Source organism: Scleropages formosus, chromosome 12 (genome assembly GCF_900964775.1).
Source record: "Scleropages formosus chromosome 12, fSclFor1.1, whole genome shotgun sequence".
NCBI classification, from domain to species: domain Eukaryota; kingdom Metazoa; phylum Chordata; class Actinopteri; order Osteoglossiformes; family Osteoglossidae; genus Scleropages; species Scleropages formosus.
Genome location: NC_041817.1, coordinates 1,389,265 through 1,411,372, shown reverse-complemented (window position 1 = coordinate 1,411,372; position 22,108 = coordinate 1,389,265). Strand labels below are relative to the sequence as shown.

The 22,108-nt window shown below is 43.5% G+C and overlaps 1 protein-coding gene across 8 annotated transcripts in view; it reads left to right on the top strand.

Annotated features, from left to right (window-relative positions):
* The window catches only part of LOC108927934 (protein TANC1-like), a 109,676-nt gene that overhangs the window by 5,269 nt on the left and 82,299 nt on the right, over positions 1 to 22,108 (top strand). For 5 of the 8 annotated variants that reach the window (XM_018741598.2, XM_018741595.2, XM_018741591.2 and 2 more), the window contains exon 2: positions 11,402 to 11,494. The exons of 1 other annotated variant lie outside the window; for it this stretch is intronic. In XM_018741598.2, coding sequence (XP_018597114.2) covers positions 11,434 to 11,494 — 61 coding nt within the window. In that variant the 5' untranslated portion in view covers positions 11,402 to 11,433. Of the gene's footprint in view, positions 1 to 2,282; positions 2,308 to 11,401; positions 11,495 to 12,541; positions 12,594 to 22,108 lie in introns of those variants that run through there. 2 more of the 8 variants (XM_018741594.2, XM_018741596.2) reach the window with 2 other exon arrangements.

Genomic DNA, 22,108 nt, shown 5'->3' with positions numbered 1-22,108 from the left:
TTAATGAGCTCTGCCGTTCTCTCGCCGCTTAACGTGCAGATTAACAGGCACCAAACAGCCACTTATTTAGTGCCGGTAGTACTGTCATTAAATTTAATTTCCTGCTGAAATAAAGAATCCTTGTGGAGAACAGGTTTTTAGCAGCATTCTGTTAAAAAAGAAGAAAAAAAATTTATTGTATAAATCATACCACAGGCATGTTGGACACTTGTTGATCCTTAGAAATTCTCCACATTAATACATTTTATTTAAGGATTGGATGGAGACCTGACCCCCCCCCCGAATAACCATTATTATGGTTGTTTAGACTAAAACAATAACACTGTAATAATACTGTAGTTATATATTCAACTGTTAATTGTATAATATGTTAGTGAAATTGGCTTTTTTTTTTTTTAAATTAAACTAGGTTACCTACATGTGTGAACAATCATGAAGTATGCCTTGGGCATTACAATAAAGGCATTACTTTATATTTTGATGATCAACACATTTGTGATTTCAAAGTATTGGGCAGTTTTCAATTTGCCAAAATCCCAAAAAAGAGAAAAAAAAACCATGTCATGTTGTTACTGAACAACACAAATAGCATCTTATATTATTCATACTGTTTGCACAGTGGTGTATGCAGCCTACATTTATTTATTTAGCAGCTGCTTTTTTTTCCAAAGTGACTTTCAACGGATACTATGTAGTGTTACCAGCCCACACACCTTATTCACCAAGGTGACTTACACTGCTAGATACTCTACTTACAATGGGCCACTCATCCATACATCAGTGGAACACACACACACACTCTGTCACTCACACACTATGGGTGAGCCTGAACGGCATGTCTTTGGAGTGTGGGAGGAAACCAGAGCACCCAGAGGAAACTCACGCAGACACCCAGGTGCTGTGAGACAGCAGCGCTACTCGCTGTGCCACCGTGCTACCTCTGCAGTGAGTAGCGCTGGTGCCTCCCAGCTCCTGGGCTGTGGGTTTGGATGCTGGCTGGAATTCAGCTCAGTTTGTGTGGCGTTTCCATAGTTCTCTCTGCGTTCGTGATTCCTCCCACAGTTCAGACATGTTTTTCAGGTGAATTGGTAGCTGTAAATTGCCTGTAGCGGGTGAATGCGAGTTGCATTGCTCTGTTGGCTAAATGGGTGGAGAATTGTCATTAGTGCAGAGTATTTAGAACTTCTCACCAAAGGCTTTGGTTAAATGTGAAATAATTATTCTGATGCATTCTTTGAGAAATATACCTGTTTTTTGCTTTTCTGGTCAGTTCTGTAAACTGTATGTGAATTTCCGTGGGATAAGGCAGAGCTGTCTGTGACGTGATCTAGTCTTCTAAATGTTATCCTTACCCTGTTACAAACCAGGTATGTTGTTCTCAGAGGAACCATAAAGGGTTGTTCGGGTACCTGCTTTTTGTTAATTGTCAAGCCCAACTTAGGTTAATACAGAAATAAGATATGAAAGGACATTTTTGGTAAGGACTTCCAGGTTCTGATTTCTTGTTAATATTCGCTGCTATCAGCATGTCTTGGATGCAAACTGGCCCTTTAGCAATGAAGTCTCAGAAATATGGAGACTCACAGCTGTCTGCTCTCTTTTTGACTGTCTCATTGTTTACCTCTTTTTATTTTCAGCTTGCTGTACAGATAACCTTGTAATTTTGGCTGTCTGGCAGCCTCCTTGGAGAGCTGGGACACGAGCGCCGCGTACAGTAAAAGTCGTCCTGCAAGCGCGGTACCGCAAAGCCGGCTCGGTGGTTCCAGACTTCGTCCGTGGCCTTCGGGGTCCGGCAGCGTTCGGCGATTGGACGCGCCGGGTCCTCGACTCTGTTGTAAAACCGGCTCGGTTGAAGGAGGGATGCTTGCCCCCTGTACGGTCACCGTGACTAGTAGGTGTGCAAGACCAAATGAAATATGCATTTCAATACTTGGGCACTGAAACTCATCTCTGCTGTTACATTTACTGGAAGGGTACGTCCGCTCAGACTCGCTGTTGCTCCACATGTTTGCTTTCTTGTTTTTAAGGCTAAGATTTAGCACAGCTGTTACCATATGGAAGCAGAAGTACATTTTCTGCTGTAAATTATATACAGTTAACGGATATTAAATTCTTCAGTAGCCCTTCCTGCATTTTCTAAAACTGAATCCAGTTTCATTATGCTTACCTGTCTCTCTCCCCCCACCCCCCGTTCTGAAAACGGTGCATCTTAAGATCTCAAGCAGGGTCAGCAGGGGCTGCCTCTTTGTGTAGTTATGACAACGGCGACTGTGGGCTGGGATGATGGAAGGCAATCCTGGGAAAACGGTAAATAGAGGCTTTTGTCCGCACGATTGCTCATTTGCATAGCTGGGTGTCTCACGATACGGGAGGTGTCGGGGGGGGCCCTTTCAGCACGCTTGTTTTTGGACGGCGTGGACAGAAATTCGCACTGAGGACCTTCCGCTTGCATGGCTCCTTACGCTACCTCTCGCAGACTATTCAGCTAACCCTATAACTGTTTTTCCCCTTACAGATTTTTTTTAAATGCTTAAGTCTGTTCAGCCAGTTACACTGTGTTGTGTACTGTAATTGTTGTTCCCCTGTTTCCTTTGCTCAGTTGCATCTCTTTAAGCGATTCTGATTCAAAAAAACAAAAAAGGTCGCAGTGAAAGTTATTCCCCCCTGTACATTTCACTCTGACGGGTCACTCGCGATCAGCGCGTCATTTGTTGAATGCGATAAGCTGCTTGCTCTTATATGTTTTGTGTGCCATGGAGTTATATGGGTTCGATTGGCTGTCAGACACTCCGTTCACGATGCTTCTCAAAGAGGCGTTTGAGGTGCGGGATTGTGGTTTTCAGCATCGCGTCCCTCCAGGCCGTCGTTCCTAATCTCCTCTCATCACAGCATCTCGGAGCTGCTGCTACGCTCGCTCTCGGCTTCCGTCTGTTCTGTCCCGTCTCTCTCGTTGCCGGAGACTGCCGTGTCCACAAGTCTTTTCTAATATGCCAGTATGCTGCTCCCTGGGTGTGTCTTGGGGGTTATCGAGTCGGCGTGTGCGGTCCCTCAATACAACCCAAACAGCTGGAATGCTGTCCTTATATAAGTACTGTAAATGACAGCTTGTGTACTTATGCAGTAATGCCATTATTTCAGTTTTCCAGTGTCTTTTTCTCTCAGCTAAATTGATGCAGTGTTGAAAAACAAAATAGTGCATGAGAAATGTCTTGTACAGTGATGCACCTGTGGCAGTGTAATGAGGATCTGCATTTTATGCACTTGATATTAATACATGTGATGTGTTTATGCGTAAGGCTGTTTTACAGATCCAAATGTTTGTGGAGTACTAGTATGGTAATTCGAAAGTGGTGCGAAAAGGAGCCGTTATTTTGTATGCATGGCTAAACCTCTGGGCTCCCCCCCCCCCCCCCCCCCCCCCCCCGCACTTCTTCAGCTATGATTGTAACTGCTTAGTTCCAGCAGATCCGCGGCAACTCTGGGTCATCGTTACTGCAAAGGGCCCTTGGTCTGCGCTGCCGTGGAGCCCTCCTACGTCCCTACGAGTACACTTTTCTCTTTCAGTCGTCCGAATTCCGAGGTGGCTCGGAGCCCAGAGAGGCGTCCGATCCAGTGACTTGATACCCAGGAAATAACCGACTCTTCTTATTGAAATACGTCAGCGCTGGTTCTTGCAGATTCCTCACCCCTCAGCAAGGAGTGGTGACAAGTTAACTTGTTTTTGTGCTTATCGCTTCGGTTCTTTAAAATGCTCTTTTCGGGGGTTCGTGAAGCTCTAAGGAAATCGGCGGCATCATTTGTTGGAGGAGCTCTATGGAAACGGTGCGTTCGCTTATTTACGATCGCTGCCCGTTCACGTGCTGCACCGCACTCTCGCATCCGTCCCGTGAAAAATGCGGTCCACTGTGTTTCTTCGACGCGGACGCTGCGATCGAGTACGTTTACTCTTTCTTAATCCCGTGAGGTGCCTCAAATCCCACGCCAAAAAAAGTGGCTGGTACATGTGAAAATCGGAGCTTGTGAAGGATTTCGTAAAGGGACAGTGGCGAATGAGGCAATTTATGCATGTTAAGATTTAATTTAAACTGAAGAAATTTCCCTTTGGTTTGCACCAAACACCACTTGGTGTTTTTTCACATGCTCTGGTACATGGACCCTCAACCCAGCTGCTGGATGTGCTAAGAGCTTTCTGTGTGCCGTTTCGGGCAAATATTGACTCTGCGCATACCAGCAGCATTTTGTGGGGGGAAAAGTGCGGCACTGCACCTTGTAGCCCCTTCTGCCTTCCCATAGATGATGTTGATGATGGGGATAATAAAAGCTCTGAAAGCCCCGAGACCTTTTTAAACAAGGCCACACGGCACAGAGTAAAGCGGCCTTCCATTTTGGCCTGGACCGCATTACGAAAAAGCGGCAAATTTCAGATCTCCAAATGGCGACCCCTTCCGGGACAGCCCTCGTCTCCCGAGAGGCTCGGCGTCTGCGGGAGCGATCACCGTTATCCTCCGCTTCCAGGCCCGTCTTCTCCATCACGGTGGTGAGGAATGTGTGGGGGAGCGCGCGTGGCGTAATTGCTTACACGTGCTGTTTGTGCTCCTGCCAGAGCAGGAGTCTGTTTAGAACATTGCCTGTCCCATTAGAGGGTCGGCATGGATGAATGGATCTCCAGGATCCGGACTGGACCGGAGAAAGAGGTCCCGCCGTACACGGCGCGCGGTTCCTTGTGGAGGACCGAGTGCCATTCGTTCTGGTATTGTGAAGGAGCATATTTCGGTCACGCCGCTTAACTGCTAGCGTGACGCTGGTTTGTCCGTAGGATGTCGGAAATCCGTGAAATTATGAAATACTTCAAAATGTTTGCGTGGGAAATGGAAATGCTACGTAAATCCACGTTCTGAACTATTTGTATTTCAACTGATCTTATTGTGACTCTTATTGTGTCTCGAACGCTGCCTGGAAACCCTGCTCTTTGTGGGTCCCATTCTCACTTTTTCTCTGAATATCCATGTAATGTCCTTCTTCCTCTACAGGCTCTTGCAGGAATGCTTTAGCACTTCTCCCAATCTATCAGCGTATTGTGAAAAATCATAGCCTGTATGATAAATATAAGTTTGATATGTTTTAAGTCCTGCAGGGTAGCTGGTAGGCTAGTGTATAGCTGCTGCATTTGGATCAAGTGGTTCACTTGCTGCTGCAGTACCATTGAGCAAGGTACCCTAAATGGGTTTAGTTTAATTACCCAGCTGTATAAATGGGTAAAAGTTTTATAGGTACCTTAACATTGTAAGTTGCTTTGGAGAAAAGCATCAGCTAACTGAATAAATGTTAAAACCAGAATTTAGTGGCTTTCAGGGCAAGCTTGTTTTCCCATCTACTGCCAGACACCTAGAGTCACACTGAAAGGCTTGATGTAAAAACAGTCAATGCCAGAATGTTAATGTTGGGCGACTACAAACAACATAGACTGGAAGAAACTTCTGCAACAGTTTAGTTGGCTTTAGTGACATGTTGGCAATTTTGCTGCTCGGTTCTTTGGTACTTTGCCGGTTGAGTGGTCAGTTGACGGTTCTTATTTTTTAATAGCAGTACATTGACAGTTACTGTTTTAACAGGCTTATAAATTAAAGTTCTTGGCTTCTGTACTTTCATTGAGTGAAACACGCTAAAATGTTTCACCAAACTCTGGTTGACACATTTAAATAGTCCATGTTTATCTGACCACCATCTTGAACAGACTGCAATTCCAACCAAATGTTTTGGTGAGAAAATCTGCAGTGTTAGCTCTATTGAACCCTGAAAATGCCAGTGAGCTGGACCATCATTTGTTCAAGTGGGTTTTTTAAAAAAAAAAAAAAAAAAATCACCTTCATGTTCTTTTCCCATGACATCATGATCTTGGATTGTGTATTTCAAATGCATGGGTTACAGCAGTAGGGAAAAGATCCATTTCTTCTCAAATGGAGATAGACGTGTGGCGTCGTTTGTGCTGCTCTAAGTAAAATACAGGCTGTATCCCTGGCTTTGGAATACCTCTTTCTATTCATTATCCAAAATGTAATTATAATGACATGATCATTAAGTCCCTTCCTTTCTGGCTAAACGTCTGAGCGTATTTTATTAAGGTTTTCGGTGGCTTCGTGAGGTTTATTACATTGCAGCTGGCCTAACCGGTGTTTATCAGCAGTTTATTTCAGCAGCGTTTATTTTGTTTCTGTTGATGACTTCATCCAAATTTAATGCTTTGCTTTCCCAGGCTGAAATCAGTTGTGCATGCAGTTAGAATACCAAAAGCTTGCTGGATTCACATAAAGATTGTTGTGAACACTCATCTCTCGAGAATGCTGGTTTTATTTATAAGCCCTTCCGCCTTTAGAAAATGGCGTGCAGCCTGCGTTCGTCCCTGCGGTACCCTAGAACTAAGCATTTTGTGGCAATATTTGTCATTCGGCCTACTTGCGTGCTTTGTTTTTTCTCTATTTTTGTTAATCTCCCGTGAAGGAAGCAAAGGTTATACACCACTCAGCTCTGCTGTCCTCCCTTTATTATGTAGATTGCCCTTATTTAGGCAAGAATTGTCATTACTTGGTGAAGGAGAAGAGAGCACTCTGGGGAAAAAAAATGTGGGGGGGGGGGGGGTGTGATGCTGGCTGGGGGCCAGAGAGGTCTTCGTGGAGACACGGAAGATGAAGTAGGAGATGAAGAGGAATCTGAGAAGAGGTTCCAGTGCCCGAAGGACTCGAAGGAAATCACTTCGCACCGGAGGGGCTGGTTGGAGTGAAGGGTTACTACAAGGAGTTAGCGATTGCTTCCAGAAACTGTCATGGCTCAAGGAAGTCATCTCGCTGGAAGTTGGCCCCTTTGCCTTTTTTTTTTTTTTGTTTCTTTTGATGCTGTTGTCCTAATAAATTGGTGAAGGTGAGGGAAAATCTCACCAGCTGTCTGACTAGACCAGCACTAGTGTTCTGCCCTAATTGATGAGACAGAAAGAGATTGGAGCCAAAGAACTCGGTGGTGTGTTCGGTGAATTGTTTCTTGTTACTTACTTGCTTGTTAGCCTGAGGTCAGGAGAAAGAGCTTAGCCCACCTTTCAAAGTCTCCAAGTGGCTTACCTTGTTCGTCAAGTGCTGCAGGTTGGGCTGCTTTGCCTGGTGAGTTCAGATTTTATTTCTCTAAATTTAATTCAACCTGAGCCAGTAGTTATAAGACCCCCATGATGTCACAAGGATTGAACTTGGTTTGTTTTCTGAATGCTGTGGCCTCTCGCCTCAGTGACCAGGGTTGGCCCTAGGGACCAGGTGTGGTGATAAACCATGTGCTTACAGTGAACTTAAAAGAACAGCCCGGAAGTTGTGTTTGTTTGGCTTCCAACCCATCCTGATTGCTTCCTTATTTCCTTTTCGATATGATGTTTGTATTATTCCTCTTTCCGAGAAGCTCACGTGTAGTGCTCGGACTTCCTGTGACCTGTTTACGGAGCAGTGTTTTGAGATGTGGGTATTGTTCTGTCCCGCAGTTGCAGGCCTTTGGTTCGCTCGGGACAATTTGAGGCACGGTGCTAGCAGGCTGTATCGGGAGATGACGGAGCCGACGGAGCCGAGGCACCCGGGCTTCACTTTACAGCCCAGTGCCAAAGGTCTCCGTGTCCTCCTGCTAAGGCTTGCTGTCTCTCATCACGATTGAATCATCAGTCTCTCGCAGTAGCTTAGAGCTGTAGACCACCGACTAGGTGATGGGTTGGGGAGAGAACGGGAACAAGCGTTTGTGTTACTAGGTGACACGTTGCCAGCTCTGCCCTGTTCGCTTGGGAGGGTTCGGCTAATTTAGGCACGTCAAACAAAGGTTGTGGGAATTCGTTCCTGTGGGAAGCGGATGAGGAAGTGGGTGTCCCCCCCACTGTTCAGCTCTGCTGACATACATGAGTGCCTCAGTTCCATTAATTAAAATACTAAATAAAAGGCTAACACTGCTTGTATTGCTATTAATAGGTCTTCCTGTCTTTTAAAGAAGACAATTTTGATTACAATTGGTGTAAGGCCATTATCTGTGTGGAAAGCACTAAACGTTTTCCCAGGCTATCTCTGGCCTTTTTTGGATAATTTTAAACTTTGTTTCTGATCATTATAGACTGGTGCTGTCTGCCATCCTACTACTTTGCATGTCAGCTAACTGTCATTCAAAATATTTGCCAAAATTGGCAAGTAAGTTTCTTCCTCTTTGCTTTTAACATATGTACTAGGAAGTCTTTGTTTGTAAAGGAAAGAATTGATACTGAGAACCTTATTTAGAGGGTGATGTACATTAACTCCAGATGTATGGCCTGAAGGAATACTTGGTTTACAGTGAGATAAACATTTTATCCAATCTTAATGATTGTAATTCATTCATGCTGTTAAGTAGAACAAGACAAAATGGAACAGGCTGAAGTTGCTTCCTGTTTTTGCATGAAAGCTGAATTCAGTTGGAGTGTATTTAATGAAAACATAAGATGTTTCATAACATGTTTTTCATGTAGGGTGTCTTATTGGCTTTTTTTCAAGGTGGGAACTGATTCAGCTCTGCTAGACCCCCCCAGAACACCACCTCTGTTAGTCGCATTGAGTTACGACTTCATTGCAACATACTCAGAAGCTGCCGTTCGTTGCAGGCAACAATGTTTCATAGGTAACCTTTCTGAGGATGTTCAGCAGCATCACGTCCCAGTATATAACACAACTGTGTGAACTTGTAAAATGTGAAGCTGCTTTGTGCTAACAGGCATGTGAAGATGAATTCTCTGGGGTCTTGGGTTTGGGGAAGAAATAGTAGCTTTGAGGGTCAAGGTTCTTGGTCCAACCCTGAGGTAACTCGCGTTCTTGGTTTTGTGGAGGTCCATTCCACACCGTCCAGGTCAGCTCCTGAGCAGGACAGAACAGTTTATGTTGCATCCAGGTCTCATAATGCTGGCACAGTATGGTTGAGGTTTCTAAATGTGATGAATGTGGTTAGACTGTCATTGTTTTGTTTGTGCAGTATTTCTGTTGTCTCTGTCTTTGTCCATAGTCTGTGGAGAAGCATTCAGGAAGAATTTCATGGTACTTGTACCTATGACAATAAACTTGAACTAAACATGGCAGTGATACTGTAGAGCCTGCAGGCCTTTTTAACTGGCTCAGTATTCAGTCGTCATGTCTTACTGATATTTGTCTTATTGCTGTATGTTACCTACAAAATGGCCTCCGGAATCAGTAAATGCAGACCTAAAAAGTGCTATTTATAGCCTTACTGATACCATGAGAAGTGTGTGGAGCAGGGATTGTGCCGCAGGGAAGCACAGATATTTTAACAAGCAGTTTTGTCTCTTGCTCAGAGCTTCCTTCAACAGGTCATCCATAATTTATTATGCAGCCTTTGCAGAAGCTTTGAAAGAGTGAATTGGCTTTTACCATCCCATTAGTTCTAAATGTAACTTCCCATTGTATCGTGCTTTCTAGCATCGGTGTCATATCGTGAACAATAGTGCGCGCTACTCGGGATCACAAACGTTGTCCTTCTCTGGTGCGACTGCAAACGGGAGGATGGGACTGGGGGCACTCCAGAATGGTTCCTGATTTCGTTAGGGTTTGTCCAAGTTGTGCCACTCCTCTCGTTGCCCTTCTTGTGGGAAAGCATCTGCCTTGTAGTTTCATAAAAGGCCACTGGCTGAGAATGCTGTTATTGGAGTCTGGGGTATATTGGAGGACTGGGAATGAAGTGGGCGAAGTGTTTTTAGAAATGTTTCACAGTTGCGATGAGTGATCAGTAGGCCTGAGTCACCATACCATTATCTAAACTGATGACTGCTCTTGTGCCGTGGGGTCTATTTTCTGACACTCCTCCCCAGGTGCTTCTCTGTGACACCTTGTAAGGTGACTACCATGGGCCAACAGATCAGACAGAGGAACAAGACTGATGCATTGCCCAGAGCCTTACTTTCCTGTTGAAAAAGTATTGGTTTTTCACATCCATAGACTGGTATTTTAGGGTCCTAAGAGTCTTCTCATAAGGGAACCCAATTTTAAAGTTCTGCCCACCTAACTCAAGACAAGAAAGGCCTTATGGTCATTTCAACCGTATACAGCTGGTACTGTACACAGCGAAAGGAAAGAACGTTCCTCCAGGACCATAGTGCTACATAAGGTATCTACACAGACTACGTAAAGTGCACATGTGCAAGACTTGTGCAAGCAGCACTAGAGATTTCAACAATTACCAAACACTTCAACAATTAATAGAACAGGACAATAGACACGGTGACGGACAGTTCGGCACCGACTCCTTGCGTTTGTGGCTATAATAGGGAATCGGGAGCCTACTATGTTCTCACAGTGCCGAACTTGGCACTTCTGCTCAACTCCAGTTCATAGCAAGTATGTCAGTTGGCTGTCGTAGATGTTTGGTGACGTGTTCCACCAGGTAAAATAGGTTCTTTATTTGGATGTGCTGTGGAATCCTCAGTCAGACTTCCCCATCCAGATCACTATGCTAGACAAAGGGGTCAATGTCGAGTCAGTTGATTGGCAAGTAACATTTTATACCTGTGCTCCGTATTCCCTCATGCCTCTCATTGTCTGAGGCAGGTGACTGGTCCCCGACCTGCAATGCCACTCTGGCTTTTGACATTCAGCTATACTGCTGGGTCAGTGTTTGTGTGTTTTTCATTGCACATGTCAGAAACCTGCACCAAAGGAAAAACGTGCATCAAGTCAGAACTGCAGGAAGAGTCCATATCCTCCATGAGCAGCATAAGTACCACTCAAACTGTGGCATTTAATAACGGTCCTTAAAAGTATACTACATAAGTCTGTATAAGTCCGTTTCCTTATGTACTTTTAATTATTAATTTAGCTGACACTTTTCTCCAAAGTGATTTACAATTATTTACCTGTTTAAACCAATGGGTGGCTGGAGGTGTCATTTGAACCTGCAACTTTTGGGTCCATAGGCAGCAGCACTAATTAGTATATTACCAGCTGCACCCTATATATTTTTTTTTATTCAAAAATGCTGCAAATGTTCCTTTTAACAAGTTAATCTTGTTTTCTTCTCTTGTACAAACTCCTGTGAGAAATAAGTCAGTGTCCAAACCACAGCTTTGTTGTAGCAAAGTGGGGAGGTCCGAGTTCAGCCACATAGCATCGATGGGATGTGGAATGCTTAGAATTTGGTGGATTGTTTTTCCAGCATGGCAAGATAGGCTTTTTTTTCTTTTTTTTTGGTGTGGGGGTGGGGTTGAATTCTTTCCAAGCTGACCTGCTTAGATGGCTTACAGGATGTGGAATTTGGAGGAGGAAGGCACAGGAAGTGCCATCATGCTGTGTTTAAGTGTTTGTGGCCTCCTTATCACATTGTTTTAAGGGGAACAATGGTGGTTTTGTTTTCACAGGGGTGAAGGGAGAGAGTTCTGAAGATCTCACTATGTTCAAAGCAGTACTGAAGAAGAGCAGAGATGGAGGGAAGGGCAACAGGAAGGAACCAGGTACGTACAGGAACTTCCCTGGACACGAAGTCATTCGCTGAAAATGGACATGACACGAGTGCTATTTTGGCCAAAAACAAATGGAGCCAAACTAGAAGGTAGTTCTTGAGGTTTGGTTGTCACTAACTTTTTGTTGCTGTATTGTTTGGGCCACAAATGTCATCTATTAATCTACCCTGTCTAGGTTGTTCTGCATGCGGTTTGCTTTCTTCAGTGTCCCGTTCAAAAAATCCACTAAATTTAATCAACATTTCAAACATTTATGTCTTTATACTCTATAGTCTGTTGTGAAGGATTCACTATTAGTTTTTACAGATGCTGATATCCATAAATCTTAATTTCAGGGATTGTTTTCAAAATATAATCACAATGTGAATTGCCGAGTGTACTTGTGAAACTAAAAATCATATAATTAGGCTGCCTACAAATCCCTCACTTTCACATCTTAGAGGATAGAGGATATTGGCAGCTATAAAGCATTTTTTGGAATAAACTGACATTTTAAATTAATCTGTTTTTGAAGTTATTTGCTTCTCTAGGGCTTCATAACTTGTATACAATGTGTAAAATGATGCTTGGTGGTTCACAGGAATGGCTGGATTGACACATGGTATGAGGGAGCTTGTCATTTTCAGTGTTGAAACAGGAACTGAGAATTTATAACTGGTCAGCATTAATGGTAGAAGATGAAGAGCAGATGGGAACTTATGAAAGCCATGCATTAAATTGTAGGATAATGACTGTCATGGTTTTGTTTTCCCAACTATGACCTTGACCGTTTCAGAATAGTCACTGAATTTGTCTCCTTGGCAATGGACATTTTACAGTGGAAGCGCTCTAGACCATGACTGAAAAGAGGCCATGCAGACTTGAGTGCAATGGTACTGAAATGTGCCCCATGGTGGTTAGAGATGGCACTCAAGCCAGACAGGATGTCAGTGATTCATTTTTGGTGCATGTTTTTGTGTTTCGGAGTGAAGTGCTTTTGTTGGGGGGGGGGGAGACAGGGGCATGGGACCCACCCTCACCACCCCCTTTTCCCCCCAGGTGGAATGTCTTCAGACTTCAGTGATGGACTGAAAAAACACTGCTTTGGCAGGTGTGGATGCTGACGTGAGACGTTGGCGTCACTGGTGCCTCCTCTGAGAGTTGCTTCCTTACAAGGGACCCCCCCCCCCCGCCCACCTGCTCATTTCCCGTATGGGATGGGACGAATAAACTAATGTAATCACAGTGTAAAAATGCTACTCTGCTTTCGCTTGTGTACTTAGGCATCTGGACTTCTCTGTGGTTGCTTTCATGCCTCCCAAGTGACACGTACCACCCGGCATCAAAGGAAACAGACTATTTACGCGCAGCTGCCGTCACCCTAAGATGTGTGTGGTTCTGGGTGCAATCTGTTTGTTTGAGGAGGCAGTTTGTCACATGGGCCTTGCGCAGAGCTGTTGGATGATATCCCTGTTTTTTGTGTTTAGTCCCGTCCTGGTCAGGCAGTGACGTGCGGGCGTGAACAGTCACGGCTCTGTAAATAACCTACACGCCAGTTTGTTTCTACACACACTCGTTAACTCTGTAACCTGGTTACACCTCCTCTTTCCTGTCTAAATGTGTCTGGTCAACATGGCCCACTCCCAGCCTCCACACCTTTTCATACACAGACAGCTCATACCACCATGAGGAATTTATCCTCAGGCTTTCGTTTCGTTTAGAATGTTGTTTGAAGCATGTCAGTATTGGCTAGCGATTTAGGGTGGCAATTAATCAATATTTTTGCTCTTGACTTCTCAGATTTAGGTATTCATATAAAGGGGCTTTTCAGCGCAGCTACAGGAACATGCAGAGCGCGGTCCCCAATGCTCCCCTTGTCCCAACGCCCTCCATTGTGAATAAAAACCAGTCAGCAAAAGGGCACGTTGCCGTCAGCACTTTGAGCATGAGGATGTGAAAAATTGGACACGGCTCCTATTCCAGCAGGACCCGTCTTTCACAGACAGTATGCCCTCCACTGGGTGGGGTCTGCTTTGGACCCGTTGCTGCTGGGTACAACACTCTGAAGTTCTATTCTTGATTAAATCTTGGTCACGTTTTTGTCGGAACCAGGGGTTGGTCTTCACTGCCTGTATTGTATTGGCATTTAGTGGTGGTGATTTGAATCTTTTCACATCTGAAATAGGAATTTTTAATCAGCATTCATGTACAACTATATGAACAATTTGATCTTCCCCATATCTATGCAAAGGAATTTTTTCACCTTTTAAAAATTTTAAAGCATTTTATTAGGCTTTATGTGCATAGTGAAAATGTAGCTACTCCATTAATAATATGAAAATGTCATCCAAATTTAAAACAAAATGCCAATGAACCAAACTGTAATTAAGGAATGATTTACATGTAATGACTTAATATGCCACTGCATGAGATGAGCTGTCGTGGGCTCATTGTTTATGTTCTTTATGTTGGCATTAAATGCACATCTACCCCAGCTATGGGTTGGGTATCAATCTTCAAGCCAACTCCTGTAATCATTTGTTACTGGTGTGTTGAGAACACGTCTCCCAGAACAAGTGAAGAAAGACATGTGTGTCAGACACATTGCGATCAAAAACATTGATCTAGAAAAGGTCGGTATATCTTTTTCAGACTCAACATTTGCACTCAACTAATTGTTGTTAAAATCACCCTGAACACCGAATCTACAGTACAAAGTGGCGTAGTGGTTGTGGCTGTTGCCTTTCAAACTGAAGGTTTCCACTCCTATTTGTAGTACTCTTGAGCAAGGTACTTATCCTGAATTCTTGTAAGTCAACTTGGACAAAGACAACAGCTAAGGAAAGCACAATTTTAGTTTTATTAAAATGACCTCTTTATTTGCGAACAGCCCTTTTGTATGTTCAAATCAGCCCTCCTACTGCTGGAATTGAGGAATGCATTAACGCTGCATGGACCAATCTGGGCGAACCTTCGAATACTTAATGCGTCCAGATTGTGACATATTGCATATAAAATATTTAATGTGTCGTCTGTTATGGAAAGGGCAGGAAAAAATGAATTATGCTCCCAAAATGGTATTGGACAGAAACAATATGTAGAAACCATCACTGGGTTTGGTGCAGGAAAAATACTGCCTTGGTACAGAATTATTTGCAGTTTTACTGAGGGACAAAAGCCTGATTGTACACACACACACACACACATTTTCAGAACCGCTTGTCCCATACAGGGTCACGGGGAACCGGAGCCTACCCGGCAACACAGGGCGTAAGGCCGGAGGGGGAGGGGACACACCCAGGACGGGACGCCAGTCCGTCGCAAGGCACCCCAAGCGGGACTCGAACCCCAGACCCACCGGAGAGGAGGACTGTGGTCCAACCCACTGCGCCACCGCACCCCCAGTGAAAAGATAATTTATACAACCATTGATAGAGCAGTAGGCTTTAGAATAATAAAAAGCAGTATGCAGAAGTCCAGAACTACAAGGATCTTCGAAAAGCTCTGAGCCCATAAAGCTAACTAGCAGGTTCAGGATCAGTGAACAGCAACATTTTTATCCTTTTTTCTCAGACTTAAGTCATTTTCATCCATTGTTAATCTTGATGGCCCTTCTACCGAGGCAATGCCACTGCTTAGCAGCTCTGGTTGGGGAATGAGCGGTTGAGGCCCAAGTAGTCCGCTTTCTGTTAAAAGCATGACGGCTGTATAGGATCCAAGGCGCACTAAAAAAAAATGGCTGAGCGATACGTAATGGAAATTGGTGGGAGGAAAAAGGCAGCGATCGGTGCGTAATTACACGACGGCTCAGCACATGTTCCCCAGAATGCTGCGGCTTCTTCCTGGAGGGAAGTTGAAAGGAGTTCTGGAAACTGGCCCCCCATGCCAGCCGCCACAGTTGTTAGCTCGACTGCGTGTTTGCCGGGTTCCTTCAGCCGCCTAACAGACCAGTCACTAATTGAACCCTCTCATTTCCATTGATCTTTTTCCCTCCAGCCCCTGGTGTGCGGAACTACCCCTTTTTAATCCCTTTAAAATAGACTACTTATTTTGCTTTTTGGATGCAGGACCCCAGTTTGTGGTGAGCCTCAAGGCTCATTTGTAAGGCTACGTCTTTGTTTGGCACCAATGGCCAGAACAGCCAAGGGGCTGTAGGTTACTGTGGGCCACTTTAGTTTACTTTACACACTCACAGAGGCTAATTCTGAGATTTTGTGTATGTGCTGGAATTTCACCTAGTGGTCCATCCTGAGTTGAGCGCTTTTTTTTTTTTTTCTTCCCCCACCCCCTCCTCAGGCCATCACTCTCATGAAGTTAACACTTCCCTATAGGTCTCCTGCCAGTGCAACAATATCCAACCACTTTTTGTAATTTACTTCTCATTTATTTACACTTCTTTGTATTCATACTCTTGTGTCTGTATACTCTAAATGTTATTTTATTTGTTCTGTAATTCTCTGTCAGCTGTTTGTCTGTAAATACTGGAAGCATCTAGAACCACAGCAAGTTCCTTGTGTGTGTCAGCACACTTGGCCAGTAAAACTCATCCTGATTTGGGGTGAACTTGAAAGCAGATATTTTTAGCAGACAGTCATGGGAATCTGTGTGGTACCCTTATCGCATTTCCTAATTACAGTTCTGTTGGGATCTTAAGATGGATAAGGTCTTGTAAAATTTGGACATTTAGATCTTACATTAAATTTGGTCAGTGGCTGGCAAATTGACTGCTCCCCAGGATATATTCAGGTCTGGTTGCCATTTCCGGTCGATGTGTGTCCCTTGATATTGCACCTCCTTAATTACCTTATTAATAATATGCGTGCCTTCTACTGCAGGCAGTAGCATTCCCTGGCCTATATAATCTTAATCTATAGTCATTCAGTGCTGCGTTTAGTCTTTTCTCTGTAGGAAGATTGTAAATGCCTAAAGGAAGTGTCTTGTTTTAGTATACCCTACTTTCTCCATATCCACCCATCATGTTGTTCACACCCCTTCAGAAGACTCTCCTGAGACCTCTCTGACTTGCTTGACTACAAGGAGAGAAGCTGTAGTACGTCTCTAAACTTTAAATTCTTTCCTCACATGTGATGCAGCAAACCAATACTGTGGCCTCCTCTCCTACCCCCTGTGCAGCATTGTTGAAGTCTTTCTGACAATAAGGGTCCGTACATTAGCAAGTCTGTGCTACCTGTGTTACGGGGTGGCCGTGGCAGGTAAGTGCTAATCGCAAAGGTGTGTGGGGATCCGCACCATACGGTGAATTCGGGGGAAGTGGAGATTCCCCAGCAATCGCTGCTTTGCATCTCTCTTGGTTTCCCATATCTCCTGCAGCTCCTGGTACCTGCTCCCCACCTCCCCTCCTTTCCTTTGCCCCCTTATTTCTCTATTGACATTGAAGCTCTTTCTGTGTAATAAAGTTATTCCCATAGGCCCATGCAGGCCTCTTAAGCTTCCTTGTCAGTACAAGAGATTAGCCCTATATTATAGTTCTCATTACATATTAAAAGATTAGCACCCTTGATCTTGTCTGTACTTGCTCAGTAAATCCTGGTGGCTATAAAATATGATTAGAAGAGGGCACATTAGGTTTTTATTCACAGAATGAAACATGGGCAAGTTTGTGTGTTATGTGTTTACAAAAAAATGCAAAAGATGGGTGATTTGCACATTTTCATTGTGGAGATCTTGTTTTCTGAATCATTAATGCTGAATCATTGCAGCATTCCTTCCTGATGTTTGTTTCAGCCTCACCCAGAAAAGGAGATAATTACCACACTTTGGAGTAAGGAGCTATGAAGCACTGGAAGAGACTCTCCTGCTGATATTTTAATTTTAAATTTTATTTCGTTTAACTTGTGAAACATGACATGCCATAGCTCACAACATAACTGCCTATCAAAACAGCAAGTAATTGGAATGCATGCCATTGAAGTTGGTGTGATCAAGTGCAGGGAAGCATGCAGCAGATGCCAAAATGCATAGCTTGCTCCCCTTTTTTTTTTTTTTTTTTTTTAAAGAACTTTTTCCACTGGGGGGGCAGTTTGCTCTTTAAACCACAGATAAGAGTTTTGGATTCCTTTCTTTTAAAAAAGGTTGAGGGACAGTAAAAGGATTAAGACTAATTGGTAGAAAGCAATATTCTGGATGTGTCGTTTGTTTATATAGTTATTTTGAACCAAATTTAATTACATGTTATGCATCTTTCAAGAGAATGCACTGATTCTTTTATGATGACTTAATGTAGTTGACCAAATAGTAACATTTTAAAAATCAAGTATAGCATCTGATAATCGATTGAGAGGGGTTAAAGTGCATTGTCATCGCAGCTGCGTGGGCGTGGCTGTTCCAGGGCACCTTGGTGGGACTTTTTATTATATGGGGGGAAAAAGAGCCAGAGATCTGACAGCAAAAATTCCATCGGGGGAAGGTGATCTACTTGGCTGTCTTAGACAACGTGGCTCGTTGCAGCCCTGCGGATAAGCAGCAACGGGGAAAAAACTGACTAGTGCCAGCAAGGCCTTAGTATGAAAGAGAAGGTTCATTTCTATAGGACTGTTATTAAAGCAGACTCCTTGTTCCATCCCCACTGTGGTCCTGCTCCTGGAATCCTCCTTCTGACTTATCCACTGATGCAACAAAAAAACTCCAAGCATGTTGTTAAACAATTAGCAATAAAAAGGAGTTGGTTATTCTTATTAAAATAGATCAATAATGTGCTTGTCCATTGGGCAAAGTGTGCAAAACTTAATTTTCAGTCATTTCAAACTGGAGGTTAAATGTCAAATTGGGGAAAAAAAATCAGCATCCTGTTTACATTGTAAGGTAATTGTTCCAGCATTGTTGGCCAAATGATGATATCGGCATAATTTTTTCAAGCTGTTACTACAGAGAATACAGTTTATTCCCTACTTAGAAGCTTAACTGAGACCTGGGTCCAGTTCTTCACTTAAAGTTCATAAGCCAGATGTAACTTAGGCTGGGCAAGGGTTGCATCTTTCTTCTTATACGCAGTTATTCCTGTAAAATATGTCACCCAAAATTGTGGTATTGGATGCAGTCTATGGGGCAAAAAGAGTAGCACAGCTGACTCTCACTTGCTCAGCTCGGTAGATGTGTATGCACCTGGACGTTGAGTCCCATGGCAGGAGTTATTTAAAGCTGGTAAATGTTGAAAGTATAGGATCGTCTACAGCTTGTTCTCCTGTTTTCTTCACCACCTTCTCCATTATTGAAAAACTTAAGCCAGCATTCACCACGATTGCCATCTATTGGCACATTAGGTCAAGTCTCTTTGAAGGACCTTATTTACATCACCTTATTTCCTGACAGCTACTTCATTGTTGTCATTCACATCAACAAAACAAGTCTGGATTTATATGATCACAACTTCCAAATATACGTAAGAGTCGGGGGGGGGGGGGACGCTGGTAAATGAAGGATCTGCAACAAGCAGGGTACCTGGGTGCGATGGAGCACCAGCTTCTCTGTCCTCGTGCTCAACTGTCCCTGTTTTAACATATTCTGTGTCTAGGAAGAGTAGCTAAATCTAAATGCTGTGGGTCCCTGACAAAAATTTGAAACAAACTTTTCACTTAAACTCTTGAAGTCTTTATCATAAAGAGACACATTCCAATTGGAGTCATAGTCCAAGGGTTCTGTGCTTCTCTGGGCTTTTTTTTGGAGAGGGAGGGTTCACAAAGGACCTTCTGAGTGGAATTGTGTTGGCAACAAGGAGACACGGATGCGGTAATGCATCTACAGAGAAGGCTTTAACTCAGGCCACAGGTGCTGTCAGAACGTCTGACACAGCAATTCCGCAGGGTAGCTCACTCTCAAACTCTCTTCAGCTGCCAGATGAACTACACATTGGTCATGGTTGCTCTGCTTTGAACTCCACCAGTTTTTGTTTAAATGCAGCCCGTGAAGAAATGTTTTGATCTCGAGTAACATGAGCATGTGAACTTTGCAGGAGATAAGGGAAGTTTGAGAAGGCGCTTGTGTGATGTCCAAGGAAGAGCAAATGGAACACTGAGTTATTTTCCATGTTGAGGACTACTCATGTGGTAAAAGCAGATGGATTGGGGCTTTGGGGCAAATAAAATGTTGCTTTTGATGAGAAGGGCTCAGATTAAAAGTCATGTAGAACTTTCCGTATTCACAAACTACAAATTCATGGGGTTCTTGGTGCCCAGTAATTTAGTTATTTAATAATTAATTGCAATCTTAACAGCCAAGATGTCAAGAGTAATGACGTGTCTGTGTCTCCTTCCACTGGGTTGTTGATGCTGATTTATGGTGACTCAGCTGTAGAAGGCTGTAGGTCATCCCTGGGTATGCAGGTTAGTTCTGGACACAACTTGACGAGAGCACTCACACGACCATCGGTCAGCTGCATGCTTGCAGCTTTGCGTGAAGCACAAGGCGGCGAAGGAGGTCCAACTCCGGGCCTTAGACCGGGAAGCCTCAGAGAGGAAGATATCCAGTGGGTTGTAGGCCACAGGAAGTGTGGACCCCTGGGAAAGAAAGATGCTGGGCAGCGATCACCACCTTGAGTCAGCCAGAAGAAACGCCTCCACATGGAGGCCTTGCCACAGGAGACCTCCCTCACTGTCATGAGTTTTACATACTGTAATATAGTCACACATTTTCAGCCACTTTAAGATTTTATCATTGTGTTTTGAACTGTAGTTCTTTCATATTTATTGACAACTGAACTCACTATTACAGCTGTCATTTTGTCTTATTAAAACTCCAAAGCTCCCTGTTTTAAGTGGTAGAAAAGGGTAGAAAACGGCACACATGCACAGATGCTTTTGAGCACTGGAACTATACTATAGAAATTATTTACTGTATTAGTAGACATTTGTAGATTTAGTTTTCTGTTAAATAGGGTTATTTCATAACCAGGGGAAAAACTTGGTGCAGAACAACAGGTTTGTGCATGACTACCTGAGTTGTGCATGTACAGTACTACTAAATACATCTTTAGAGCGATCTGTCAGAGCTCTCTTGTCCTGGGTCTGAAATGTGATAATGCTGCTCTTTTCAAGGCTCCCATCGGAACAACCTGCTTTCACCCTTACCGCAAAATGACAAAATATTGAGGGATATATCTGATACGGTAATGATAAATTTAAAAGGGCCATGTTCTTAGTAGAGTAAGTACAAAAAGGCTATGTCCTCTTGCTACTGCCATAGAGATGCAAGTTGACTCAAAATCTGAGTTTAAAAGAGACTTTTTTTTTTTTTTTGTCTGCGGTTCTGGCTGTTCAGTATTTATAGAGTTGATATGAACAGATACCACATTACTCAGCCCAAATCATGTGATTCCCCTGTAACTGTGTATGTGTTTTTCTAGCCTAACACTGTATTGTTAATGTTGTAGCTCAGTTGGTTGTTTCTTGGAAAGACAGTGCAAATTGGGTCATGCTACCCTAAATGTATTATAGGAAGGTAATCCAGTTATATAGGTTTCAATAGGAAAGGATGTCTAGCTCAACACCTGTTTTTCCTCATTTTGTTAAACTTTCCTGGAATGGAAAGAACCATGGACGTAATGCTTATGTAAGGTACACCTGAAGTTGCGTATGCAGAATATCTGTGCCGCTATTGTGATGTAAACCGTCTGTACGGCGATAGAGGGAGATTTATCATCGGCCTTCGTTTCGTTCCAAGATCCCTTACTTCATCTCGGGAGTACGTTGCTTACTTCGCACACCCTGTGAAGGCGACAGTTGGCACATGGTCATATATTGCTGGCAAGCTTCCTTGGCAGTAGCTTGACAGTGCACTGCAGCAAAGCACATACTCCTAACCCGCCGGCTCCCGTTGGCCCACGAGCTGCCTGAACGCTAGTAATAAAACACTCCTCCTTTCCTGCCTGTCTCAATATGTGCCTCCGCCGGCATCCACGACATCAGGAAGGACTTGTCGCAAGAAAAAACAAATCTCTTGGGCTTAGTTGAGAACACAGGGTGGTTCCTAAAAACAGGCAAGGAATGATCACCTGGTTGTTTCTGTTTTGTTTCCCTTTCACTTTGTGTTTTTTTGGGGAGAAAAACATACCCCTGAAATGTTTTTGGTGCAATAACCTGGTAAACTTTTTCACAGGAAGTGTTCTTTTTATGGGTAGTATGTTTTGGTAAGCACACTCCTCCTGGTTTTATACATTTAATTGCAGTTGCTGAATGTTTTTGCACCAAGTGTAATAAGGTTGTAAGGTTGACCTACCACATAACACCAATCCTTACAGACTCTTCTTATTAAATGTTGGTGGTACAATTAAGAGTAGCAATCGCATAAAAATGAAATAACTGTTCTCTTGGCACATTGAATTAAAGCTTTGCCCACATCCTGCCATTTAATCTGAAATGCCTGATGATTATTGCCTACAGAAACACACACTTGAGATTGCAGTTTGTAGGCAAATGAAATAAAGGTAAGAACGTAAGACTGGTAGGTTTTGATATATGTAAGACCTTTTGTCCATACATGTCTTTGGTCGTGTGAATATCGTGCTTTCCTTGAGGCAGTTTGGCTGTGAAGGATCAAACGTGCCTTTCACAGCGATGTCTCAAGATACGAAGGAGTAATGCTTTTCTCTTCCGGATTACTGCTGGAAGTCGC